The 27,013-nt window shown below is 46.1% G+C and overlaps 1 protein-coding gene across 4 annotated transcripts in view; it reads right to left on the reverse strand.

The window, feature by feature from the left end:
- The window catches only part of KAT14 (lysine acetyltransferase 14), a 395,910-nt gene that overhangs the window by 57,470 nt on the left and 311,427 nt on the right, over window positions 1–27,013 (reverse strand). For 3 of the 4 annotated variants that reach the window (XM_069234742.1, XM_069234740.1, XM_069234739.1), the window contains one exon: window positions 7,881–8,071. The exons of the other annotated variant lie outside the window; for it this stretch is intronic. In XM_069234742.1, coding sequence (XP_069090843.1) covers window positions 7,881–8,071 — 191 coding nt within the window. The remainder of the gene's footprint in view (window positions 1–7,880; window positions 8,072–27,013) is intronic. 4 annotated transcript variants of the gene reach the window in all.

A 27,013-nucleotide genomic window follows, 5' to 3' on the forward strand; every position in this document is an offset into this window, starting at 1 on the left:
AAACATCAGGATCATAACCCGAATATCCTGGACTTGTTTTGATGGACAGAAGGCACTGAACTGCACAGCAAGAAAGACAGCTCCTATGAAAGGCAGCCTCTGCAAAGCAATCAGGCACGACAGAGGCATGTTGATCGAGAACCCCAGAGATGTCAGGGTAGTCGTCGTCTAAAGGTGGTACCAGACAGACTATGGCAAAGCCGTTTTTAACAACCATTCATCGAGGTAGGGGAAAACTGGTAACCTTAACATCCGAAAATGGGCAGGAACCACTGCCATCACTTTTATGAACACCGGGGAGCGCTGTTGAGGTTGAAGGAGAGCTTTGCAAATTGAAAATGCTTGTGGCCTACCTTGAACCATATGTAATTATGCTGGACTAGAGGACTGCAAAATGAGTATATGAGAATATGCACCCTGCTGGTCTAATGCTACCATCCAGTTTCCCAGATCCAAGGCAAACAGAACTTGGGCCAGAGAGAGCGTTCTGAATCTGTCTTTCTGTAGTAAAGTATTCAGAGGGCTAACATCTAAAATAGGGCAGAGGCATCCCGTCCTTCTTTGGCAAAAGGAATTAGTGGGAGTAACAACCTGTTTCTATTTTTATGAGACTGTTAGCCTCTTGATGGGACCCGTGGGTAAGGTGGGGTCCTGTCATTATCTAGCCGCCAAACCTCTGGAGTAGCCTTGGAGAGGCTGAAACTGATGGGGAAGTGTATAGCAAAGGTCGAGAGGGCAACGGAGCATGCTGTGGCCTGGTTTTCCTTGAAACACTCAAGGGCAGAAACAGATTTTTGGCCAAAATGGGAGGATCCATCAAGAGGCATATTCATAAGAGATGCCTGCCCATCTCCAGAAAAACCAATAGCAGATTGCGTGATATTGGGGAAAAACTATTGGTTACACAATCAGCCTAAAGAAGCCACGTGGATTGCTTTTCCCTTAACTGATTTATAAAACGTTTAATTTATAAAACGTTTGATTTTATAAATCAGTTTATTAGGTTTTCTGTTTCTGTGAAATACTGTACCCTTAGCCCATACTGTTTCTCCTGTGAGATACTGCACCTCTGCTAAAACACAAGGAAGTGGAAATGAGGGAGTTCAAGCGTTGTACTGTGCTACTACCGTCCTCACATTTCTGCTACTGCACTATGTACACACATTTTAAATGTTCCAGACAGGCATGCTATTGAGCATTTTTTGCAGCAGAACCTAGAGAGTCCTAAAGTCATGGAGGGAAGGTTTCACTCCCTGGTTTCCAATGTTTACTAATAAGCTGATAAAATACTAGTGAATCATTAGATGGCCTTAGATCTAGCCTGCGACAGTGCATATGCGAGACGTATTGTTTACAATAAAGGGCTTGGAGCCCACCTTTGCTTACCATCTGTTGGCTGTATTAGGACTATTTGTTGCTGCCTCCTACTTGGCCAGGTGATCAAACTTGCAAAGTCTCCTTCCTATGTGTCTGATGTTCAACCGCATTACAGTCCTTTTGTCCACTCACCCTTACGGCCGTGGTAGCTGGCTGCTGTAAAAGCAGAACCTGAGCAGTGCTTATCTGAGTTTTTCAGACTCTATCACAATGGGTTTTTTCAGCTAAATCTTTTTATCTGTCGTATTTCTTCAAGCTAAGTTTCTGGGTCACACTACCAGCACTGAGTGGTTGGGTTACCTCAAGGAGTCGAGGGGACTGGGTGCTTGCATTATTGGAGCTTAGGGTCGCCAAAGTTGCTTCTATTCCGCTCATTTCTGGGTAATCTTCTTTGGGGGTTCACCAAATGGTGTCGGCAGCAGGAATAACCCAACTAAGTGGGGGAGGGGTTAAGTATATGCCCCTGTATCCTCCTTCTACAGTGACAGTAACGTCTTGATAAAGCAGTCACTTGTAGTCTTGTTAAACTGTGAGTCATTATAGCCATGGGCATTGTAAGCTACAAACATCTTTTAATATAGCTCTGCTCTGATTACTGTGCTGTCCAGGAGCAACACCAGGGGTGCTCATGCCACAGTAGTTGGTGGGCCATCAGCCTGCACTCGCTCCATTCTTTTGACCCAGCCTTACTAGTTCCCTCATACAGACTAGGTTCAGGTTGCATTATTGCAGGTTGAGTGCTGCATGGTTGTGGGTATATACTCCCCTGTAAAAGCACCACTGCATGAAGGTGACCGACCCCCAGTAGACGTCTTTGTTCAGTAGAAATGTTGCTTGAACACTCTATACCATCTGTGCTGAATTTTTCATCCTCTTCTTTGTAAACCCTTATATTTACATAAACGTATTAATGAAGGAGGTTTTTAATAGAAAGATTACCCACAAGACTCCACTGGTAGCTGACAAACCTTGCGTTTGACAACTTTTAACACGTAGCATAATAGGGTGTATAATGCAACAGACAGTGATATTAGGAGATGAGGACTGATACGTTTAGGCTCGAGTGTATGTTGTGGACGACTTCATGGATAGTATCTTTTTGGTGATACATTGTCATGCACCTAACTCTGGGGTAAAAAAACTCGTGGTAGGATGGAGCTCGTAATGTGATGGTGAGTATTTATCCCACGTTGACATTCTTGAGCTGTGATCGTGATAAATATGCCATTCCCTGGACTGTATTTTTAAATTCATAATAGCATTCATTAGAAAATGATTTTTGATATTTAAGTTACGTTAAAATGATTATTAGTGATGATGTATCGAAGAACAGGATTGATGATGGTTTAAGCTAATGTTTTTTACCTTTTACATAATTATGGAGCTATACTACGCTGACTTTGAACGCTAGATTTAACTGACATGATTTGTAAATTAATTACTAATATCTGGATTTGGTGCCTATGCAGTAACTTATGATATCGGTTAATAGTATACTTTTTGGTAACAGTTTTAATACGAACTGATAACACAGGGCTGGGGGAAGAGATGTTTAACAACTGAGATCACAACTATGAACTTGTAAGTAGTGCCTAATAATGATGACTGTAATTTCTTTGCAACTTACCACATTGAGTCAAACAAATATAAGTAAAACTGTATGGATTTTGTGACATGGAACTTGTCAATATTATCAACCAAAATGTTGGTGATGTTTATGGTGTAGGTGTACAGTGAAGGTCAAAGGGTCAGTTATGTATCATGGTAATAAGATCAAAGATAGTGAATGCAGTTCAATGAATAGTGCTTGGTGTGGAATGTGTTTTTAAATGTTTTCATTGTAAATATAACTATTTTGTATGTATGTATCTTTTTATATGCCATGATGAAGTCACAAAGGACGAAATGCGTTGGCTGGGCCTTTCTGATTCGGAACATAGTTTGGAGAAATGTGAATAAAGAAGCTGAAAAGTTCCTGTGCTTGGACACTTTATTCTTTGTCATGAACTGCTTTATGGGATGACTCCTATTATCCGTACTGGATTACTGAATGAACTTATTTTCCAATGGGATAAGATAGTTTAAGATTGAGATTGCCCTCCCTCTTCATAGTTTTGTAATGTAAACAATAGGCAAGACCTATTGGCTGTGCCAATATTTGCTTTTTTTGTGAGGCTTTCCCTCCTTTAAAAGTGCCTGGGCTTAGAAACCATTGTGTCTGCTTGCTGTCCCTGCAGAGGTAGACTCGGCTTAAATAAATACCAGAGCCCCAAACCCCACGAGTCATTCTTCCCCACCTCAAAGCACCTTGCCTCTTTGTGTATTAATCTGCCCAGCCTTCCTCCACAGGACCCCCTGCTGATGCATTTAGTTCGATTTGACTTCATGTGGAATGCATGACCTGTGTGATAGTAAAGAGGTATGCACATGTTGGTGTGGTGCTTTAGATGGTATGCATGCATTAGGGCTGAGCATAAGAGGTAGAGTTGCTGGCGTGGAGCATGAGCTATAGCACACTGGTGTGAGAAGTTTCTAGAAAGAAGCTGGTGGAAGCAGTGCTTACATTGTACCAGGGTTTTCCGGTGTTCGGCAACCGTACTTTTTTTATGACAGTCCGCCACATGGTGGCGCTGTCTGCCTATTTTTAGGGGAACACATAAATTTATCAGTTCAATACATACTAAATAATAACAGCTGTGCTTCCAGGTCATCAGTACTTCCATTTTGCAGCATGGGCAATATGTAATGCAAGCTGCAGTCGGCCCCCTGAGTGGTACCTTGAGCCCTGGCACTTACTTTTGTAGAAATTAATCACTGAAAGTAGGGTCTGAAGGAGTGTTACCAACCTGTGCAAATCGGAACTACTTACTATGGAGAAGAAAGTTTGCATGTCTTTCAGGAAATTTTCTAACATTAATAGGGTTGTATTCACCTTTTGAGGCAGGCACACCTTATATAATACATTGACTTGTATTAGGTCTAATAACATGACAGATATAAGACAAAACATCTGACCCTCCCAATAACTCCAGCCTGATGCCAAGGCATCCATCTTCTAGGTCAAGTCCTGGCTGCACCAGTGCCTAGTGATATAAAGTTTGGCGATCACTATTTCCACATGTAATAATGCAAGCTTCTATTAGATTGCATCTAGGTCATAGGAAAGGTGTAGAAGGCATAAAGTGGAGAAGTGTGGCACAATGGTTAGAACGGCAGACCCTGATGCAGAGATCTGGCCTGGGACCAGGGTTCAATTCCCGCCTCAGCGGGTCTTGGGCTCAATTCCCTTGGACCAGATCATTCTTGCCTCGGTGCCTAATCTAATTAATGGGTCCCAATCTGTAACTCTGGGCAATAGCTTGCTTGAGCTCAACAACGGCCCTGACAGTGCTTGGATGCCAGGCTTCACCCTGGGGCTGCCCAGGAGTGAGTGACTCACAGGGAAAAGTCAGGAGGGGTTCCACAGCGGTATGCGTACAGCACCTTGAGACCCTAACGGGTGAGTAGTGCGCTATACAAGTGCGAAGTTTACGTTTAATTTGGCATCACCATTTATCTTCCATCTGAACACCTCTCCGATTGAGCGTCTAACTCCTTCCCAAATGGTTTTAATTTGTGACATCCCCCAGGTGATGTCAAGAAAGCTTCCTTAATCCTCATCACACGCAACGCTTTTTAGAAGTTTCCATGGAATGGTAGAGCTTTATGGGTGTGTAAATGAGTAAAATGTATTGTATTAGTCAAAAGATGATTACAATAAACGCAACATTTAATTCTAGCAATAAAATTGATAAAAATAAAATAACGTACACATTAATTCAGTGGGCATAGTAAACAATCAGTCGTTAAGATAGTTAAGATATTTATTTCAAAGAAAGATATGTCAGTTGATTTAGAAATCAAAAAATGTATAGGCAAGGTCTAACAATCTAATTAATGCACTCATAAAAGGTGGTGACTAAAGCACTAATTGCTTATTTGATGGTCCTTGTATTTGCTGCATTAAGGAACTTCCGGAGATATGTTTTACTTTTAGCAAGTTAGGGCAAATATACATAATATGTTCAATGGTTTCAGTCCTGTAACCACATAATGACATAAGCCATTGTACTTAAGAAGAGGGTTCCAAGATCTTTAGAACTGATGCAAAGGAATGAAGAATAACTTGAATCTCAGACATGTCCTTTTCAGGTCTGAAGGTTAGTCGATGAAGGATTGCATGATTAAAATAAGAGTTGTAAGTTAAGTCACTATGTTTATGTTTTATAATGAAGTTCAGAGATGTTCTTACCAATATGGGTTTGAAATAAATCCTATGAAGATATTTGGGCTGAATGATACAAAATTGGGTGGCAATAGATGCCTCTTGCCGCCCCATGTTCTCCTCATTCTTAAGTGTTCCCCCATCACTACTAGGGAATGCTCACTAGCAGGCCTTATCTTAAGAGGCTACTTTGACTCTTCGTGTACAGTCAAAAGTGTCTTACCACCGCAGTGCTTTCAGCAGGGAGTGCCCCATGGCCTGGTAGGCCAATAACATTTTACCTGCTCCGAAAGGGAGGAAGTGTGCAGCGAGTTGGAGGGTGCACCGTCCTGTGGGCACTCTCAACAGCTCCGGTCCTGCCCAGGAGAATCGTCTGCCGAAGAACTTAGAGGCAGCACTCAGCAAGTGCAGGTTTTCTCCTTAGCTTAAGGAGTTGGGCTCCGGTAGCAATCAGAGGTGTCCCTCCTGCAGGGTAAGATTCCACGTCCCCAAGGGGGATGGGGTGATTCCGTTGCTCCTGCTGAGATCCTGCTGAGATGGTGGTGCTTCCACGTTGTCCTCACTCAGTCCACGGGGTCGGGTCAGTTACAGTTCTCATAGTTCCTGGTGATCTATGGTTCACCATCGCTCACAGTTCAGGGGCTCCTGTCCCATCCACATGGTACAATTATTCCTGGCAGGCCCTCCTGAAATACAGGGTTGCCGCACCACTGCTAAGCACGCAGGTAAGCGCTTGTGCTCTAGGCTCCAGAACAAGCAGGTTTGGTTTCCCTTGGAGATGTCTCCTTACCCAGCAGTGAGACTCGCAGTCCTTGGCCCCCCAGACCTAGTCACAGGTAGACTTCTTGCAGAGCTTCCCCTCCTCACACAGGGGCTGTTCGGCAGACGACAATTTTTGGGATCTAAAACCTCCCCTTTTTATAGTCAATATCCAGACACCAAATATGATTTAGGTTCTGGGCCTTTGAAGTTTTATGTTGGGGTTCTGCTTTTTTTTTTTTAAATACATACTTCTCCTTTCCCTCTTCCTCTTGAAACGTTGTCTGTGACAGCAGGAGACTCCATAACACAACACAGTCCCACAACACAGGCCAGAAGAGTGACTAAAGCTCATACCTGGATATCAGCCACAGTGATATATGCATCAAATGATTAATCTCAGGCTCCCAGCCCTGCACTTTATGATTTCCTTATCAACCCTGTCCTCTTCCTGAGAAGTGTCCAGACCCCTTACTTGTGATCTCACACTGAATTCAAAGAGCACCCATTGAAGTATACAGGAGGAGTCTTGCACCCTCTTTACCTTCGCTGCTGCAGTTGTCTCTTGGTACTGGGGGGGGCAACCCAACGACAATCACAGACTGAAGTTGAAACGCTGCAGTACCAGGAAAAGATGTGGCCAGCTGTAAATATTTTTTTAGTATCAACGGAGAGTATAGGCAGAGGAACACTGGAATTTCTTGTTTTACTTACCCAATTAAGCAGGTTTCTGAGGTTCTGCCTGGTAGGACGAGTAGGGATGAAACTCAACTGGTCCCTATATATGTGGAGAGATCACTATTCTAATTTTTTAGCAAGCAAAGTTGCAAGAAGTTCCACATGCATATTCAACAAGACTGGCCCATAATCTGATCTTACCTTCTTTGTGTATTACTATTATTATTGCATATCTTAGGTCTGGTGGCAGTTAATGTTGATTTTACTTGTTGGTTTGGGGAATGTTCCACTGAGAGAGATCGCCAAGACAGAGTACATCTATGGCATTAGATTACAGTCATGTCTGACTCAATGTTAACCATTAAGTATCAGAATACCTGTTACTTGATGTTTTTTCAGGGACTAATATCCCTTCACTTAGCAACATATATGCTTCAAGTTGGCCGTGGAGGATGGCTTGATCAAAAGGCACCTTAATCTTTGAAACTGCTTTCAATTTCATAATGAACCAGCCGTTATAGCAAATTAATTCCAGGTACGGTATTGTCTTCCTCCCTACTTCATTATTCCTACACTCCAGTATTGCTCACCGGAGTAAGTGTGATGGCAGTGAAACATTGTCCTATTAAATTCAGCCTAACATAACTGCTATCACTGCTGTTAGTTCACAAGGGAAACTATCCCAACACTGACCCAAAGTGTGGATGGTGCACAACAAACATTTGCAGAATCAAATACAAGCCCACGGCAACTGGGTGCAAAGGATTTGAATTTAAATGGAAACACGTACTATTTTGATTACCTGAATGAGATGATATATCATGAATGTCGCAATTCCTGCCCTTCTCCATTCCGGATGCACAAAGAGAAATGAAATGTATGCCTCATTGTACTTCACATCAGGAACCATGAAGCCAAATGCAATAACTAACTTCTTGTACAGGACTACAACACTAAAGTCAGGATATTGCAAGCATTCAGATAAATCAATTCCTAAACAAAAAGACAAGAAAAGGGAATAAAAGAAACAAAGAAAAATTTAATAAACAGAACATGTGCCTCTAATTAAAATATTCCTACTTCTTATCCAGCAACTTCATGCAATTTGCAGGAATAAAAGAAAAAGAACCTACAACTGCATTGAAATGTAAGCTAATGTTGGCTGTACAAATTGTTAGAAATGGGGTCTCTAGTTGGCAGAAGTATGCACCCTGTCCAAGTAGAGACCACAATCCTAGTCAGGGTAAGTCATAACACAACCTAAATTATCCTGTTCTCACCATCTGGTAGCTTGGCACAGAGCAGACGGGCTTAATTTAGAAAGCAATGTGTAAAGTATTTGTGCAATAACTCATACAGTAACACAGTGAAAAACACCACAAAAAGTACTCTACATCAGTTTAGGAAAATAGATAATATGTATCTGAATAAAGTAAGACCAAAATGACAAGAATCCAATATGCATAAGTCAAGGTATCACTTTGTCCACTGCGGGGACATTTTGATGCCAAGGGACAATGTGTGGAAAATCCAAAATGTGCTGTGTTGATGAAACAGGTGCTGTGTTGGTTCGGGAGGCGCTGTGGTGATTTTTCAGCTGCGAGACAGGCACTGCGTCAATTCTGCAGGCGTTGCATTGACTTTTGCAGGCGATGCGGCCACTTTCTGACGCAGCGGATTGTCTCTCTCTGGTGAAGTCTTTGATGGGTGTGATACTTCCTAACAGGAGGCAAGCTCAGTCCAAGCCCTTCCAGATCACTTGTGGGGATAGGCAAAGTCCTTCCAGCAAAGTCAGGGAGCAGCAGGCAGCAGGGCAACAAGTAGGGGAGCAGTCCTTCCAAAAAAACAGTCCAGATGAGTCCTTTGTTCAGCACGGCCGTCCTTCTGCCAGATTCCAGTTGTAGGTCCAGAAGTGATTTTAGTGGGTCACAGACCTAGTATACATATCCAACTGTGCCTTTGAAATTGAGGAAAACTTCAAAGAGTGTTGGTGGGTGGGAATCAGTCCTTTGTGTGAGGTCAGGCCACTAGCCTTTGAAGTGTAATGGAGAGCCCCTCCAACCTTCCTGCCCAGGAAGACACATCAGTATGTAGTTGAATGCAGAACCAGCTGAGTGTCCTGTGTTTATGGCTGTCTGGGAATGCACAAGGGAATTGGAGACAGAGCTGAAAGTGCAGACAAAATGCCTATTTTCTAAAAGTGCCATTTCTAAAATAGTAATGTTAAATCAAACTTCACCAGTAAGCAGGATTTCTCACTAACATTCTAACCATACCAAACATGACAATGCCACTCCTCTCAGATCAGAAATTACCACTTAAAAGTATATAAGGGACTTTCCAATGCTGCCCTATGACAGAAGCCGGGTTCACAGTAGCGAAAAACGACTTTGGGAGTATTTCACTACCAAGACATGTAAAACGTATCAGTACATGTACTGCCTTTCACTTACATAGCACGCTGACCTGTGGGGGTGAAGTATATGTAAATAAAAGAGACGTTTAAGGCTTGGCAAGTAGTTTAAAATATCAAGTCAAAGTGGCAGTGAAACAGCACACACAGACCTTGCAATTTGCAGGCCTGATACATGGTTAAGGAGCTCCTAATGAGGGTGGCACAATCAGTGCTGCAGGCCCACTAGTGACATTTCATTTAAAGGCCTTGGGCACATCTAGCACACTTTACTAGGTACTTATAAGTAAAGTAAATATGTCAATTGGGTATGAGCCAATGTTACCATGTTGAGGGGAGAAAACACAAGCTCTTTAGCACAGATCAGCAGTGGTAAAGTGTGCAGAGTCCTAAAACCAGCAAAAATTAGATCAGAAAAATGGAGGGAGGCAGGCAAAAAGTTGAGGGAAGACCACCCTAAGACTGTCAGGTCTACAGCAAATCATCTAAATCTTAAACTTAATTCTTGCCGACAGGAGGGTATCTTCTTGAAATAACATTTCCTAAAAGAATGCATGGATCATTTACTTTTAATCTTGATTACTCCAAGTTCAGTTCTTTGTCTTCACAGTACTAACCACATGAGATTGAGTCCTTGACAAAGATACAGGCAGCACTATTGTTGTCAAGCTACACAAGCTTCTTACAGATGGTTAACATGTCTTCCAGTGCCTTAAAAAAGAAGGTATTGCATAGGTTAGATAATTTTTGAATCCCATGCACCTGACGGAAAACCATAAAAGATGGCAATACCTTTATGAAGGTCCTGGGAGCACTTCACAATCTGAGGGGCAGGATGGTAAACTCAAGGTGTTCCTTTTCTACTATCAAGTGCAGAAACACCTAAGGGAAAGGACTTACTGGCACAAGAAGATAACTGTCTCTTAGTTTCAGAGTGGCAAGAAAGAGGCTGTGGCTAATGAAAGGGACTAACAGCCCGGAGTGAAATCATCCTGAAAGTTACAGCTTTAATGAACCTGCTTTACTCCTTCAAATTCAGGACAGGCTTGAAACCCTCCCTGGAATGATTCAGCCACTGAAAATTGATAGAACAGATGCTTCTGCGCAAGGGCACCTGCACCACCTCTCCTTTCTCCAGAACGACCGTAATTAATGACAAAAGTGTGGCGTGCTTCACCCATGCTGCTCTCAAGGAAGACTGACTGAACCAAAGATATGAGGGGTGATAACCTTGTTAACCATTGGCATAACCCACTTGTCCAGGACTGTGATGTCTGACTTCTGAACCGAAGCAAATAGTTTTTGTTTTCCACAGTTTGCTCCAACCAGTTATCCACCTGGGGCCCAGGAAAGAAAGGCTGGAAATGATGAACTTATGGGCAGCACCAACTTCCAAGTCCACACTGAAATGGTAGACAGGCATGGCATCTCCAGAAGTAATAGCTGCAGCACACAATCAATCAGAAGTATTGTGAGAAAAAAGTAAACCATTAACTTTGTAGTCCTATGAATAGCTGGACTGTATTCCCTTCCGTCCAGCCTACTGTAGAGGACCTGGAAATCTTTCAGTAAAGACAGATACACGTGCTCGGCTTACTTTGCTGCCTGGAAATAAAAAACAGATGCAACATCTGCCATTTAAGGGCATCCTCTATCTTCTTGTCAACAGGATCAGGCAAATCCTCAGTGTTCAAAACTGACATGTTTTCATGTTTGCATTTAATCTTTACAGAAAGAAGAATCAGAGTCAACGCTCTCTAAGGAATAGGAACGGAATAAAGGTGTGGGAGCCTGATTTCTCAATCTCCATCAATTCCTGAGCCAAAAGACACCCAATAGCTTTATGCATGGGCATAGAATCCCAGCCAGAGAGACAGACCATTAGGGCCCAGTAAAGTCCTCGAAGTAACCAACAGCATCCATGACCAGGAACTTCAGAAGCTCTTGAATATTCAGTTCTACTTCTGGTAGCCGTGCTGGCACACCAACTTGTCCATGTGAGGATGCTGCTCAGAATGCAATACAGCTCATAATCTGCCCAAGGATGTTTGAACTGTTATAAAACGTAGTGGACAGAAGCAACAACCCTATTAATTGTGTGGTCAAGGAGACAGTCAATTCCTGGGCAGGCTGCTCGGGGAAAACAAAAGATGACCAGATGTGTCTCTGCTTCTCAGAATTCATGTACCCCTCCATCTTATCACCACAGGTCTCAAACAATGGTGGTGATATGGCTATGATCCTGTGAGGATGTTTCCCAGAAACACTGATGCAGCTAAATCCCGCAAGATTGCTGCTATTACAGGACCACAAACCCCACATGACAATCTACGCCTTGCAATTTCCAGGAGCGCAAATATAGCAGCAGCATGAACCCTGGAAGAGGTGGAAGAACAAGCCCACTGTGTGCTCCCAACACCAAGTTCCCCCACCCAATGGCAAAGCGCCACCCACTCCCTGAGTATACAGGAGTCAGTAGGGTCATTGAATAGTCCGCTTTCTGCAGCGGAACCCAAACTAGAAACTGGACAGGTAAAATACTAAAACACCACAAGGTAAGAAACAGTAAACACACACAAAGTAGAAATGAAATCAGAACTCACTGGAAAACAGAACCAAGCTTGGTGAAACGAGTCAGTGAACGGAGAAAGGAAAAAGTAGCCCTTCCTGGTGACATGGGGATAGTTCTGGTTAACAAAGGGGGCACGATATAGGCTGAAACAGAGTAGAAAGACTGCACATGTATTAGAAGTTAGAAATTGTAAAATAAACATAGTGCATGTTAGGGAGGCAATAGCATCGCTTGTTTGACTGGTGAGGACTAACCCTTATTATTATAGTAGTATTCAAGGAAGACAGGACGAGGTGGTTAGGCATCATAGTTTCTAACTCATGTTAACGATGTATAGACTACATGTTTAGGGATTAAAATATTTTTTTTTCTAGATTGACTTATGCTGCTAGAGCTGATGCACTCTTTCCTCCTCATAAAGCAAAATGTCACTCTACTTAAAGAAATAATCTTAACTCCTGCATGAAGAGCTCAAACAAGAACTGAAAGACCAAACCAACTACCATCACATCTCAAATTTACAATTTCAAATAATACAACAATTTATCTCACAGAATCAATTAACAGGTTCAGGACAATGTGAGTCTAAAGAGCCTGCTCCATGACCAGATGCTTTAGCTTGGTTGTTCAGAACAGGACACTACTTTGCACAGAGCTATACAAATGTTTCCGTGTGAGTTAATTTCATTGTTATGTGTCTACAATCGCAAGATGTCAGCCTGGAATCAGGTCTGCTCCCCCTCAACTATAAACAAAATACAGAGTTGGGGCAAGGGTTGTCAAAAATGCCTCTCATAAACAGAGCATAACTGTTTTGTTTAATTTGTTTGTTTAACTAAATTTTATGTTCGTAGTACCTTTGTTTAATATCGAGAGGGAGATGTGTGGTGTCTGCAGCTGTTTGGGAACGGACTTGCTAGTGGAAGTTCAACACTGGAATATTATATATATATTGTGGCTTGTAGATTCCAGACTCCGCAACAGTTGAGCTTGGGTCCAATGGTGAACTTCCATTTGCCAGTTCAGGCCCAAATGGCTACAGACAATCAATGCAACAGAAACACCAAGCAATGTCATAGGGATGACCAGCTCCCAGGAGAAGCAAGAGATGTAAGCACATCCTCAAAGAAACTCAGGATTCAGTTATTACCAGCATAGTGTTAGGAACTCTGTCATAAGGAGGAAGGTTACTAATTGCTGCTCACACTGTTTGGCCAGGGGTACCATATGACAATCTGGAATGCACACTAATTGACACTCAGACAGTGATAACTGACATGAAGCAGAATAAAGCAAGGCTATAACTGAAGGGACAAGGACTCATTGACTACACTGAAGGAGAAGGTTGGCTTATCGATGTAGCCCATCTGATGTTAGAAGACGGGGCAGAGGATCCACAAGGCAGAATTAAAAAAAGCAGTCTGTGTCTAGCTCTATCTAGCTGCAGAATCCTCAGCTCTACAGAAGTTGGCGCTGTGAGGCTCCGTAATGACCCCGTTTTGCTCCTGAAAAGATGTGCAGAGCCTACATAGGCATAACTCCTGTGCGCTGAAGTTGGTGCTTTTGAAGCTGTCCACACCCCTGACTCAGAGACCCAAGAGCAAATTGGTTGCATCAATATGCAGATTCCTAGACTTGGGATCTTATTAACGGACAGAGTCCAATCACAGAACAGACTGGATGAGAGTGTCGGTAAAGAATATGCAGCTGGATATGCAGCTAGACAGAGTCTCTACTAGAAAGAGCATTACCGAAGGAAAGTAGCTTGTTTTTCTGAAAGTGACTTTTAGCCACAGATTGCTCAAAGATGCCAAAGCAGCACCTATTTGGAGTTGGTCTGTGAATGGACTCAAACTAGAAAGTCCTGCAGGACTGAGCAGGCAAAAGGCCACTCTTGGTGAACCTGACTATCGAGTAAATAGTGCTTACTGAACAAATGAAGGGTGCCCAGGTAGTTGCCTGGCATACGTCTAGGACAGGGACTGTGTGCTTACTCAGTGGTGACAACCTTGGCCCTAGTAGCCTAAACATGAAGCCCTTCAGGAGGTTCCTTTTTGGCCAATGTATAGCAGATAAAAAGGCAGAGCACGATCCAGCGCGTGAGGGTTCCTTTTTGCACTGTCTTGTCTGTTTTTTTGCTCGAGAACCCTACAAAAACCCGATTGTCCACCCAGCACTCTTTAATACAATCAATGTAAAAGCTAAGTGCTCTTTTGGGATCCAAGCAATGGAGCCTCATGCTAGTAATGCATAGAACACCGGCACAGTAACAGTTTGACAGACGTGGAATGGTAATATAGATGCCCGTGTCCACAGAACCAGTTTGTTTGGGAAGAAGGTAGTGTATGGTGGCTTGACAGAAAAATCCTGAAGCTCATTCACACGCTGTGCCAAGGTGCTGGTGACAAGGAACATCGTCTTAATAGTAAATAATAGTAAATTAATAGTAAGGAGCCATAAGGGACAGCTGTGAAGTGACTTAAACGGAGTGCAAACTAAATAAGTGAGGACCTGAGTAAGGTTCTATTGAGGTATTACAGAGGGAGAATGGGGAAAAAAATGTTACAGCCCTTTCTAAAAATTACACTGCAACTTGTGACTTAAACAACAAGGGATGATTTGGCAACTGCAAGAAGGCTGAAAGATAACCTTAACTGTACCCAAAGCAAAGCCTTGTTCGGCAAGATACAAAACAAACAGCAGAGCAGCAGATAACTTGGCTTCGAGGGGTTCAACCTGGCGTGTTCCGCACCAAACCACAAATATGTCCCAACAATAGGTGTGCACAGTTTTTGTCGAGGGATGCCTGACTGCCAAGATGACATCAACCACCTCCAGAGGAAGTTTGAAGGCGTTCAGCTGCCACTGCTCAATCTCAAAGCATAAAGGCTGAGATTCAGAAGGCTCGAGTGCAGAACCATGCCCTGTTGCTGCAACAGAAGGTCCTCCCAGAAGAGAAGCCTAATCAGAGGTCATATGCTTAAGCCCAGGAGTTCTGGAACCACTAGGATGACTTGGGCTTGATTGGTCCTGATCTTCTTCAGAACTCAGGCCAGGAGTGGCATTGACAGAAAGGCATACAGGAGTTTTGAGTTCCAATCAAGGCAGAATGTTTCTCCAAGCAAAAGATGCCTTGGGAACTTCAAAGCGCAGAAGCCCCAACATTGTGCGTTCTGAGCAGTGGCAAATAGATCAAGCCACAATTGTTCCCATTTGTGGAAGAGGTCTTGAATCAGCCTATCCCCGATGGACAGATATAATGAAAGAAATAGCAAAGAAACAAAGCAAGAAAATAACCAACAAATTATAACATTAGAACTTCACATTTAACAGTATATCCTGAAGTAAAGCTGCATTTGAAACCCGAAATGCAACAATATAATATGATAAATAACACTGTGCAAGTGCAGGAAACTGCTAGGGTGGGGGGGGGGGCAGTGAGGACACTGATACTCACAACTGTTCACTGTGGAGAGTGGAGAGGCACAAATCATTGTCAAGCCTTTGTCATCATTGACTTTCATAAAACCTGAACAAGACACAATAGATTTCACATAATATAAAACATGCTTCTACAGACGTAAGCCCTTTAGCGCCATGCGGAATACCCTCAGCTCCAGAAGACTGATTTGGACCCAGAACACCACGAAGACCAGAGACCTTCGATCTCCACTTCTCCCAGATGGCCAACACAGAAGCAATGCTTCGGTCACTGCTGTCAATTCTAGGTCGGGTAGAGTGAGGTGTTTGCCTCTGACTCAACAACATTTTTAAAAACCACCGCTGCAGGAAATCTGAAAGTGGTTGGCTAGGCCCCCTTGATGTTGGGCCCACTGAGATGTCAAATTCAACAGTACAGCCACCATATGCCACCTGGCATACATTAGAATGTAGGGGGGCATCAGTCCCAGCAGCCTCAGAGTCTACCTTACAAATGCAAATCCGATGAACGACGACTGGGCTCATAGCCTGAAATTCCTACACTCTATCCCAGAGGAAAGGTACAAAAACGATCAGTGTTCAGGATGGCTCAGAAGAAAGGGAACATTTGAGGAGTCAGATTGACTTTGGCACATTGACACTAAACCCTTCAAGATGACAAGAGGTTTGCTATAGTCTAGAGGTGGTTGACGACTGCCTGCAGTGAGTCCACTTTCAACAGCCAGTTGTCCAATTAGGGAAAGACTGCTACCCCAACCTTCGACGATGAGCTACTACCACAGCCATCACTTTCGTGAACACGTGAGGTACACTGGTGAAACCAAAGGCAAGCACCGGAAATTGAAAATGCTGCTGTCCCTCTACAACCAAAAGAAGTGCTGGTGAGCCGTCAGGACAGGTATATTAAAATATTCGCCTAGCAGGTCCACCACCCAGTCTCCTGCATCCAGGGCAGATAGGACCAGGGCTAGGTGTTGATTTAAAACAGGCAACTTCCCTCTAACTTTCTTAGGCAACAGAAAGCAGCAGTAATAATAACCATGTCCCATTGCTGGCACCCTCTCGATATACCCTTTGGCCAAAAGAGCTTGCACTTCCTGTCGCAAAATGGAGAGCTGGTCCTCCATCAGTCACTGGCACGGATTGTGGAAGGTGTGGCGGAGAAGAGACAAAGGGCAAGGCGTATCCCTGCAAATGATCTGTAGGACCCACCTGGATTCTGCCTTCCAATGGGTGACTGTGCTCCTCTAAGGGAATGCTAAACAGGTTTGGCAGGTGGGGCTGCAGGAGGAAAGGTGGACTGTGCAGTCCGATAATCCTGGCTGCGAGGGCAGAGGGCACTACAGCCTTGACTGTGAAACTGCTTGGTTGATTTAGAGGCTGGAGAGGCTCAACAGGTATGGGGCACTTCAACCAAGTCCGCTAAGGGAGCATTAAGACTTTTGTGGTTGTCAAGCTGGCTGGGGGGGGTGTAAATCGAAGAGCCGGTCCATCCAAGAGGACTGGAGATCACCTGAGAGCCTATGTGATCGCAGTCAAGCATGGCTCTGAATGGCAACATGTATGCTTATGGCTCATCCGATGGAATCAATTGTGCCCAAGCCATAACTAATTGTGAACTTGGCCGCATTACGACTGCCTTGAATTGCCTAAGGGAGAAAAGATCAGGGATCTTTAAGCACACCAGTAAGGACTTTCGCCACAGAGTCCCAAAAGGTGTAGAGGAGTGTCCCAACAAGCAGATGGGATATTGGTAAGTGAACAGAGTGCCAGAATGTAGATAAAAACATTTGTTTCCCAAATGTTTCCACCTGCTTAGATTCCTTGTTCAGGCAAGTTGTAGAGAAGGTGTGGGGGCCAGATCTGATTGTGGAGGCTTGCACCACTGGACTTTCAGGGGAATGGTGCTGTGAGAGAAAAGCAGGGTCACCTGGAGCAGGTCAATGGCACCTGGCAATTTGTCGATGGACTAGGAGGGCTGGGGGCAGAAACAAGGTTCGGTCCAAGCCCTCATTTAAGTACCCGTCAACGCCTCATTACATGGAAGAGGGGCTCAAAAGATATTTGCCTTGGTTGGAGGACTTCTGTCAGTACAGTGGTCTCAACCTCCAAAGTGAAGAGCTGGAAGTCAAGTACTTCGGCCTTCCTACGCATTACCATGGTGCAGAAGGCAGAATCCTCTGTAGATGGTGCAGGAGGTGAGAGTAGGCCTGTTTCTGGAAAGGTGTCAAGACCAGTAGCCTCCTATAAGGCATTGTACTCATTATCATCCTGGTAGGGCTGAGCAAACTCATCACGCAGGTCATCTTCAACTTTGGTTGAGGTAGGATAGGTGTTGATTCGAACTCAGAGAAAACCACTGGAACCTCCTCCTCCAGCGTTGATGGATTCGGCACCTGCACTTAAGTGCCTGGGGCGGCGCAGTTTGCGGAGCCGGAAGCAGGGCTAGGACTAGAGCCAGAGGCAAGACAGGCTTGGCAGGTGCAACTGGCGCCGAGGGTGAACCTGCTGGCAATACTACAGATGGAGGGCCTCTTGGTTCCCTAGGTACATAAGAGAGAGTCGCAGGAATCTGAAGAAAAGGAGCATAGCTGCGCAGAGCTTTGCTCTGATGTAGCGTGGCTATTGGCCTGTCAACTCTGGTTGTACTGGAACCAGCTGCGGGATCGACTTCGAAGTCGTACAAATTTGGAAGGAAAATCAAGAGTGTGGCGCTACCCCTGTTCAGGCAAATGAGAGTGGTGCAAGGGCGCAGAAAACCTGTTTTGATTTCTTGTGCTTCTTTTTTCTTTTCTTTTTTTTACTTATCTGATGATTTGGACTGCAATGAAGACTGGCCTCCATAGTGGCTTTGTCAACGGGAATGGGACTGAACCCTTAATGCAGACCATGACTTGCAGTGGTCCCGGCAAGAACTGCCGATGTATAGCTTCGCCTCGTAGTACCTGATGGCTTTTGGGTAAATAAATCAGTCGCTGCAGGGCTTGGAATCGAGGCTCACCCAAATAACTGGTGTGGATCTTTCATGTGTTTGCAGAAGTCCCGATAGGGCTTAAAACCTGTTCTTTTTGGGGTTGACATCCCTCGCACACTGAAGAAATGTTGTGAGGTAAATGTCTCCGAGACACGAAAGGAGCCTCTGATCCTTGTCTGGTGGCGGCGCAGAAAAAAAGGAACTGACAATAGCACGCAGGGGTGGTGCATATATAGGCTCTGCATATTATTTCCAGACATGAATGGCATCAGTGCAGAGATGCGCTGCGCCACCTGATGGAGCTCCAATGTACTGCTGTAAAGTTTCCAGCTGTAGTCTGATGCCTGGGGAATATTCGATCCGCACCTAAAATCAGCTGTTTTTGGAGCAGTGGCTCCCGTAAGCGATAACCAAGGATAGAGTCTCAGCGCTTAGTCACCATAACAGCAATATAGATAGCAATGTCATACTAAAAAACTAAATGGGGACAGGAGTAGTATCTATCTTTAACTAAGAATACAAAGATTTCATTTTACCAGATATTACTAAGTTGGTAAAACAGGTAAAAAGTCTGCTGAGAAGGTTAAGCGCAAGGTGTCACCATGCAGTTAATATGCATGCTTCTTTTTGTAGCTAAACTACGGTTCTCTACAGTACAGTTCCAGATTTTTTGACTCTCTAATGAAGGCTTGGGATTGGGTTGAAGATAGGCTTCCGGACCTATGCCGGAAACTTGGCACATAAAGTGCTGCATGGAGAAAGGCCAAAAATGCGGATGTTCAAGAAAACTATAAACTTTATCTATACCCGAAGGACCATTTGAAGTGAAGGTTGATGATGAGAGAAGATAAAAAATAAACCACACAATGCTAGTCACCTAAAAGAAATGGGAGTAGGAGAAGGTGTATGACCTTTTAAGAGGCAGGGTTATGCATAGTAATAGGATTTTGCCATGGGATATTCTGATGAGCTTTGGGTCATGTATCTGTAAATTCAAAAGCTACCCGTTGCATAATGACTGGTTATGAGCTCTCTGCTCAGATGTGTAGATGTGTAGAAACATGAACTAACACATATGGAGAAGTTTAGGATTTTTTTTATTTTTTTTATTGAGCATTTTTCGTTATAAAAAATACAACAAACAAACTTGCCAATTATCATCATTAGTGTGTTACATATAGTATGCATTTAGATGTCCCACAAAAAGGAACATATTACAGTAGTCATCATGTCCATATCAATAGAGATTACAAGCACCTAGACTGGGCACAGGGGCTCAGAAGGGTCACAACATTCTGCCTTGGTGTTTAGAGAGGGCAGCCGCGGGAAAAAACAGGGGTCATGCTAGTGTTAAAGGCATATCCTCCCTGATGTGAAAGGCGAGGAGTGCGATGTATCCCCACCGCCACCCCCCTCACAGGGATCATTCACTTAGGGTATCTCCCTCTGATTCCCGGCTCTGATGTTCCCGAGCCCAGCTCACAAACGGATCCCAGATGTCACGGGGTCTAGATGCAGCCGGCATTAACTCCCAGAATGTGGTTAGCTGCGTGTGCCCGTAAGTTACATCCGCCAGCCAATCCCTCACCGCGGGCACCCTCTGCCTACCCCAGTGTATCGCCACCCGTCGCTTAGCAAACAGTAAAAGTAATGCATGCAGCCTGCGCACTGCTGGCGGAGTGTCTCTGACATAACCTAGTAGCCTAATCAGAGGGGAAGGGACGTCAGAGCGGCCCACTATCTGGTTTACCGATACAAAAACCTGAGACCAATAACCCTTCAACCTCGGGCAGGACCACGCTATATGTAGAAAAGAGGCCAAGGCCGACCCACAACGCCAACATTCATCCGTCTCCCTAATCCCCATTCTTTTCAGGCTGATGGGGTTCTGTAGAACCTATGCAGGTATTTAAAATGTATTAAACGCAGCTTGTAATTTGGCGAAAGCTCAGCAAGCTGCCCACAGCAGAACTCCCACTGTTCCTCAGAAATCTCAGGCTGGAGCTCCTCGTTCCAATACAGCATAGATTTAGGCGCTACCACTGGTGTCATGTTTTGCATATGGCGATAAATACGAGTTACTAGCTTTCGGGGAGAAGGGGAGCCCACCACCACCTCCAAAGCTGTAAAGACCGGCGGCGCATCAGGGAACCCCCCCCCGAATAGTGTCCGGCACGCTGCACGTAGTTTATGGTACAGAAATAATTCGGAAAAGGGCACCGCACCTCCCTCCTCCGGCGCCGGGGGAGGCATAAACTTGCCATTGGGAAAAAGGTCAGCAAAGGTGCGGAGATTCATCCTGTCAATCAGGTGACCAGCTATTCCATCAGCCACACAGGGCAGCATCGGGTTATGCAACAGAGGGAGCGATGGAGCATACAACAGTGGGACCACGGCCCTCATGCGCAACTCCTCCCATACCCACTGCAGCATCCTAGCCGTATCTACATCTTCTCTAGGACGCCTTGCCTTAGCGCATATCGCCACTCCAAGTGGAAGGGGCGCCACCACATCTCGTTCCACTGCCACGTGAGGTTGAAAAGGGACAGGGTGGGTCCAAAAATGCAGGAACTGAGCCTGAGCGCAGAGGGCATACAGTTTTATATCTGGGGCACCCAAACCTCCCTGTCGCAGTGGCAGCGCCAGCGCGTCCCACGCTATCCTGGCCTGTCCACCCGCCCACACCAGCTCAACCAGGCATGACCTCAAAGTGGTGAAGAAGTGTGCTGTAAGCGGTATAGGTATATTGACGAATAGATAAAGGAATTTGGGTAACACTATCATTTTTGTCAACGCGATCCGCCCAATTAGTGATAGGGGCAGGGAAGCCCATAATTTCACTTTCTCGCTCAGCCACATCATAGCCCTGCCAAAGTTAAGGCCCCAAATCTCCTGAAGGTCATGACTTATCCAAATCCCCAGATATTTGACTTTTTCCGCCTCCAGCGCAGGGGGTATTCAGAGCACACCTCCGCAGTGCCGTCCGTGAGGGGAAAGATTACCGATTTAGACCAGTTGATGGAGATGCCCGCGAAACCCTCAAAGCGGACAAATTCCCGCAGGATGGGATCCAAGTTGTCCGCAGGATTGATAAGATAAAGGGTCACATCGTCCGCGTATAGTGATATTAGAAGATTTCTAGAACTGAATCCTATACCCCTTGCAGTATGATGTTGCCTAATCCTCGCAGCTAGCGGCTCCATAGCTATGGCAAATAGCAGCGGGGAGAGAGGACAACCCTGCCTGGTACCACACAATACAGGGAACGGCTCCGACACCAGACCATTCACCCGCACTCTGGCTGTAGGTAAAGTGTAAAGCAGGCAAATTTTTCTAATCAGCAGCGTACTGAAACCCATCCTTTTTAATATATGGAATAAATATGGCCATTCAATTGTATCAAAGGCCTTAGTGGCATCTAAAAACACCACGGCAGCTCTAACCTCGGGGTGTAGGTAATGTAATGCAGCGAAGATCGTTCGCAGGTTGTGGGAGGTCGCCCTACCTGGTATGAAACCGGACTGGTCGGGGAGCGCGACCATCGACAGCATTGGTTGCACACGGTTCGCGAGCAGTTTGGCTAAAATTTTCACATCTACATTAATCAGAGATAAGGGCCTATATGAGTTTAGATCGTCAGCAGGTTTATCCGGCTTCAGCAGCGTGATAATCAGCGCATAGTGGCAGGCAACACCCCTTTCTCCAGGGCCTCCTCGTACACTGCCAGCAACCAGGGCGACAGCTCGTCTACGTATGCCTTATAGAAAGCTGTTGTGAGACCATCAGGTCCCGGCGCCTTATCAGGCGGCAGGCTCCTGATAACTTGTGCCACATCTCCGGCGTCTATTGGAAGGTCCATATATTCTCTGTGGTTATTATTGAGCCATACCAATGCAATGGAATCTAGATAGGATATAAGCCCTTCTGGGCATTCATCTTGAGTGTTGGTATATAAACGAGAATAAAACTTGGAGAATGCTCCTACAATGTTCTCCTTGTCATGAAGCAGTTCGCCATCAGTTGTGCGCAGTTCATGGATATATGTCGCGGGATGCGGCGGTCTAATCATATTTGCTAGGACCTTCCCCGGTCTCCCTCCTTCGCCGTAGCGCCTCGCCTCCGCATATTTCCCCAGGAACTTGACCTCCCTCAACGCCTCCTCTTCATATTCCAATAATTTGGTTTTCAATAGCCCCGCCACTTCTGACTCCCCAGCCTCTAAGAAAGTGCTTTCGAGTTGTTTTATATCGGCTTCAAGTGCTACCAGAGTGCTCCGTATCGCCTTCAATACACCCGCCTGCTGGGCTATACATTGGCCTCTAATGACGACCTTGAAGGCCTCCCACAGAGTCGCCTCTGTGTCCACCGACCCCGCATTACGCTCAAAATAGTCAGTAATATCAGTCCGTATCTCCTCCCTGAATGCAACATCAAGTAGTGCCTGGGGTGGGAGTCGCCATGAGAATGCCGGGGAAGGACCCCCAGGGAGTAGTAACCTCAGCATACAGGGCGCATGGTCGGACAGTGTACGGGGCATGTGCTCTACCTGTGACGTCCACAGTGCAACATCTTGCGACACAAGCCAAAAGTCAAGACGAGACCACGCGCCGCTATAGGTCGATATACAGGTGCCTTCCCTCAGGTCCCCATGTCTACCTCGCCATACATCAACCAACGCGCCATCCAGCATTATTTCCCGTAGCGCGGAACCCGCCAACGGATTCAATGTGCGAGCTGCCCCCTTCCTATCTACTGTGTCATCAAGTACTGCATTGAAATCACCACCCCATACAATTGTATCGCATCCAGTGGCTTTCACCTGCCCCCAAAGCTTATGGAAGAAACCTGGAGAGTCTACATCAGGCCCATACACAGCCACGAATACTACCGAAACACCGCACACAATGCCCTGTGCCCAAACATATCTCCCCTCTGGGTCACATTGAACAGCGCCCTCCCGCCAGTCCAACCCGCGTCTTAACAGTATCGCCACCCCTCGGGCATAGTTGGAGTAAATAGCTGAATAAACATGGCCCCATCTAGTGTGACGCAGTCTTTGGGCAGGGGCAGTGTTCAAATGCGTTTCCTGCAATAGGCAGACATCCACACCATGCCGCACCAAATATGCATGTACCGACCTAGCCTTCCTGTGGTCGTTGAGCCCCCTAACATTCCAGGTGAGACAGTTCAAGGTTTTATCCACTTTTGGCATTTCTCTCACACATCATGTAAAGTGCAGTAAGACATGTTGACAATGACCAGGCTGTACGTTCAAGACACCACACAGGTAGCATACAATAGATGTTGGCAGTAAACAACAAGATAACAAACCCAACCCACCTCCCCCCACCCACTCCAACCCCCCAACCGGGTCGTAGATTAACCTTCCCCATATTATCCCCAAAGAGACATTTTAATAAGCAAGGGAACATTCCCAAGGGAGTGTGGCGATGCCGGCTACTTCCCCGTGTGAAACGGGGTGGCCGGAAGATCTGCAGGGGATCCTCGCCGCACAAAACCTAATAATGAGATCTATCTAGAATAGCAGATGACAAGATTGAACAACAGGCATCACAAGTGTTTCTCCCCCTCCAGCGGGTAGAAGTCACTTTTAACTAGGAGCAATTCCCGACAGGGTATATTAGATTGGATCCACGTTTACTCATTCTCACAGAGCCTGCTATCCCCTGTCTCCACAGCATCCCTGGAACGTTGTGCGGATTTGCGTCCCACGTGTTTAGCGAACTTCATCGCCTCCTTGGCATCAGTGAATATGTGGGCAGACCCCTCGAAGGACACCTTTAATTTAGCCGGGTAGAGGAGGGAGTACGGGACCTGCGCCTGCAGAAGAAGTTGTTTTGCAGGCAGGAACTCACGGCGGGCGGCCTGGACAGCCGGGGTGAGTCAGGGTAAAAGGAGATGTTATTTCCCTTGTGCGTGATGGATCCTCTCCCCCTCGCCAGTTTAAGGATCAAGTCTCTGTCTTGGTAGTTCAGGATTCTCGCAATTATAGGTCGGGGCGGCGCACCCACAGGGGGCCTCTGGCCCAGCGATCTATGCGCCCTCTCCACCGCAAACACCGCCGAGAGGCTGGGGTCAAACAGTTCGTGTAGGAGTTCAGTGATATATGTTTCCATCTTAGTTATGGCAGTGGTCTCCGGGATTCCTGTGATGCGTAGATTATTGCGCCGGGACCGTGCTACCAAGTCCTCATTCTTTGCATGGATTATTCCCAATAATTTGTCCATGTGCAGGAGTTGGTCCCTTGTTTCCACTTGATACTCATGACATTCAGAATAGCGAGCCTCAAGCGTGTCCAACCTTGTCTCGTGTGTGGCCACCTGGGTTTTCACAGAGTCTAACTGACTGGTGAGATTGTCCAGTTTAGTATCAATATTACAGAGGCTGGAGCGCATCTCAAGCATCAACGTGCGCAAATCTTCGCCCTGGTCGTCTGCGGCCAGGTCGCGCCCCTCCACCGCCCGGGGCCCTTGCTCCAACTCTCCCTGCCGCGTGGAGCGCTTATGATCAAAGTTCAGTTTCGGCTGCTTAGCATCATGCTTCCCCATGGCAGAGAGAGATCCACCCGGTCCCGCCGCGAGCTACCAGCTAAGACCCAGAGCCACCTCCGCTCCCGCGTAGCCGCAGCTGGGCACCCCTATCTCCTTCACGGAACTCTCGCTGACTGATTCCACTCTAACAAGCCCCGTTGTTGTCGCCGCCAGCACCACCACTGGGTTCCCTTAGATTGACTCTCCGCATTTGTCCAATACAGTTGCCAGGGTGTAAGCCAATGTCCACTCTGCCATCCACTAGCTCAGGTCGGCGGGGGGGGGGGGAGGGCCTTCCGTTCACCCCCCCCGCACTCACGAGGCAACCGGACAGGTCATAGCAGCACCTGTCCCTACTATCCACAATCCGCCTTCTGCCCAGCTGTGTTTGCTCCCAGGCCCCCAGGCGCCTCACCTCTGCATCTTCGGAGCACGCCACTCGCGGCGCCGGGCAGATCAGACACTTCCACCTTCTGAAGAGCTCTAGTTTCCTCCACAGGGCGCCTTCGGCATCCGCGAGATTCCGCGCCGGTGCTCAGCCTCTCTACAGTCCACGCGCCACCTCACTCTGTCATCTGTATTTTTGGCCCCAAAATGGCGGCGGCCGCCTCTGAAATCTGTTACTCCGACCCCCGCCTCAGGCTCAGCATTGATGTTCAGCGGGCTGCCTCCGTCCGTCGGAGTGCAGCTCAAATGTCACCCGTATAGTTTTATTGGGGGTCCCGCATCTTTCCGGCTTCGTCCGCGCTCGCGAGCAGCGCCCCGAGTCCAGAGCCGCTGCCCGGCCACGCGGCTCCGCGAGCTTACCTCCCAGGCCGCCCAGGGGCCGCCCCAGCACCACAGCGCCGGCAGGATCCCCGGGGCAGCTTTAACAATGCCGGGACCTTTCCGCGTCCCGGCGCTGCCCCAGCTCAGGCCCCGCCGCCAGCACAAGCCCCCGGCCCGAGTCGCGGCTCTTCCACCAGCGAGCTCCGTCAGACGCCACCGCCAGTTCCGCCCTCAGGCCGCGCTGTCCCCCAGCTCCTCAAGGCAATAAAAAATACGATTCTCCTGCCTCCACCTGCGTTGCACCGTCATCCGCACATTTTTTGTAGGTTTTGGCAGTTTGTGCTCGCCCCGATGTGCAGGATTATTGAAGGATTTCAATCCGGCCGGCGGAGCTCACTCAAAGAGCGGCCATCTAGCTGCTCAGCTGGCCACGCCCCCGAGAAGTTTAGGGTTAATATTTGGAATATGAAGTAACTGGAGACGTGTCTACTATGAGTCAAGGGGTTCATTATACGGAGAAGGCTTCAAGATAGATGAATTGCTTGCAGAGCTAGCCAATCATTTCCAAAGAGATGACCAATGGACAGCAAAGGAAGGGTGGGCAGGACAAATCAAGGTATAACCTAGGACTTTCCGGAGTATTACAATTGATATTCCGATTTGATGGCAATATGGGCTTGCCTGAAGATCAAATGACAAAATTAGAGAGGAGGTGGTTGGGAAGATTGCCAAAGAGATACATGTTGAGATGCTAATCCCTCCCCGCAACTCGTCTCCTGGGAAGCAAAAAGAACCCCACAGAGTTCTTTTGCCTTTATGCACCTCGGCTTCACAAACTTTTGCAATGTATGTTGAATTTTAAAAACTCTGGCATGCTTTAAGTGTTAATGAAGGAATCGATAATTATGTTGCCACTCAAGTCTGGCACAGAGTCCTTCTCCTATCTCTTCTACAAGTAATTGCCTATGATCAACTTTAATGCAAAAGCACTGAGTACAGTACTATCCAACTGGATTCTCACATTGATCACTGGATACGTTCTCAAAAACTAATCTTGGGAAAATCCTGAGCATTTTTAAGCAGGAATATAACAGTGCCTCTTCAACATAAAGGAACATAAAAGGGATTCTTAGCAGAGGGTTGCAGTGAAATTTCTAGATGGAGTGCACATATGTTTTATCAGTGAAAGCTGTGAATTCTGTTCATAGTATAATTA

The sequence above is a fragment of the Pleurodeles waltl genome, chromosome 5 (assembly GCF_031143425.1).
Source record: "Pleurodeles waltl isolate 20211129_DDA chromosome 5, aPleWal1.hap1.20221129, whole genome shotgun sequence".
In the NCBI taxonomy this organism is placed as follows: domain Eukaryota; kingdom Metazoa; phylum Chordata; class Amphibia; order Caudata; family Salamandridae; genus Pleurodeles; species Pleurodeles waltl.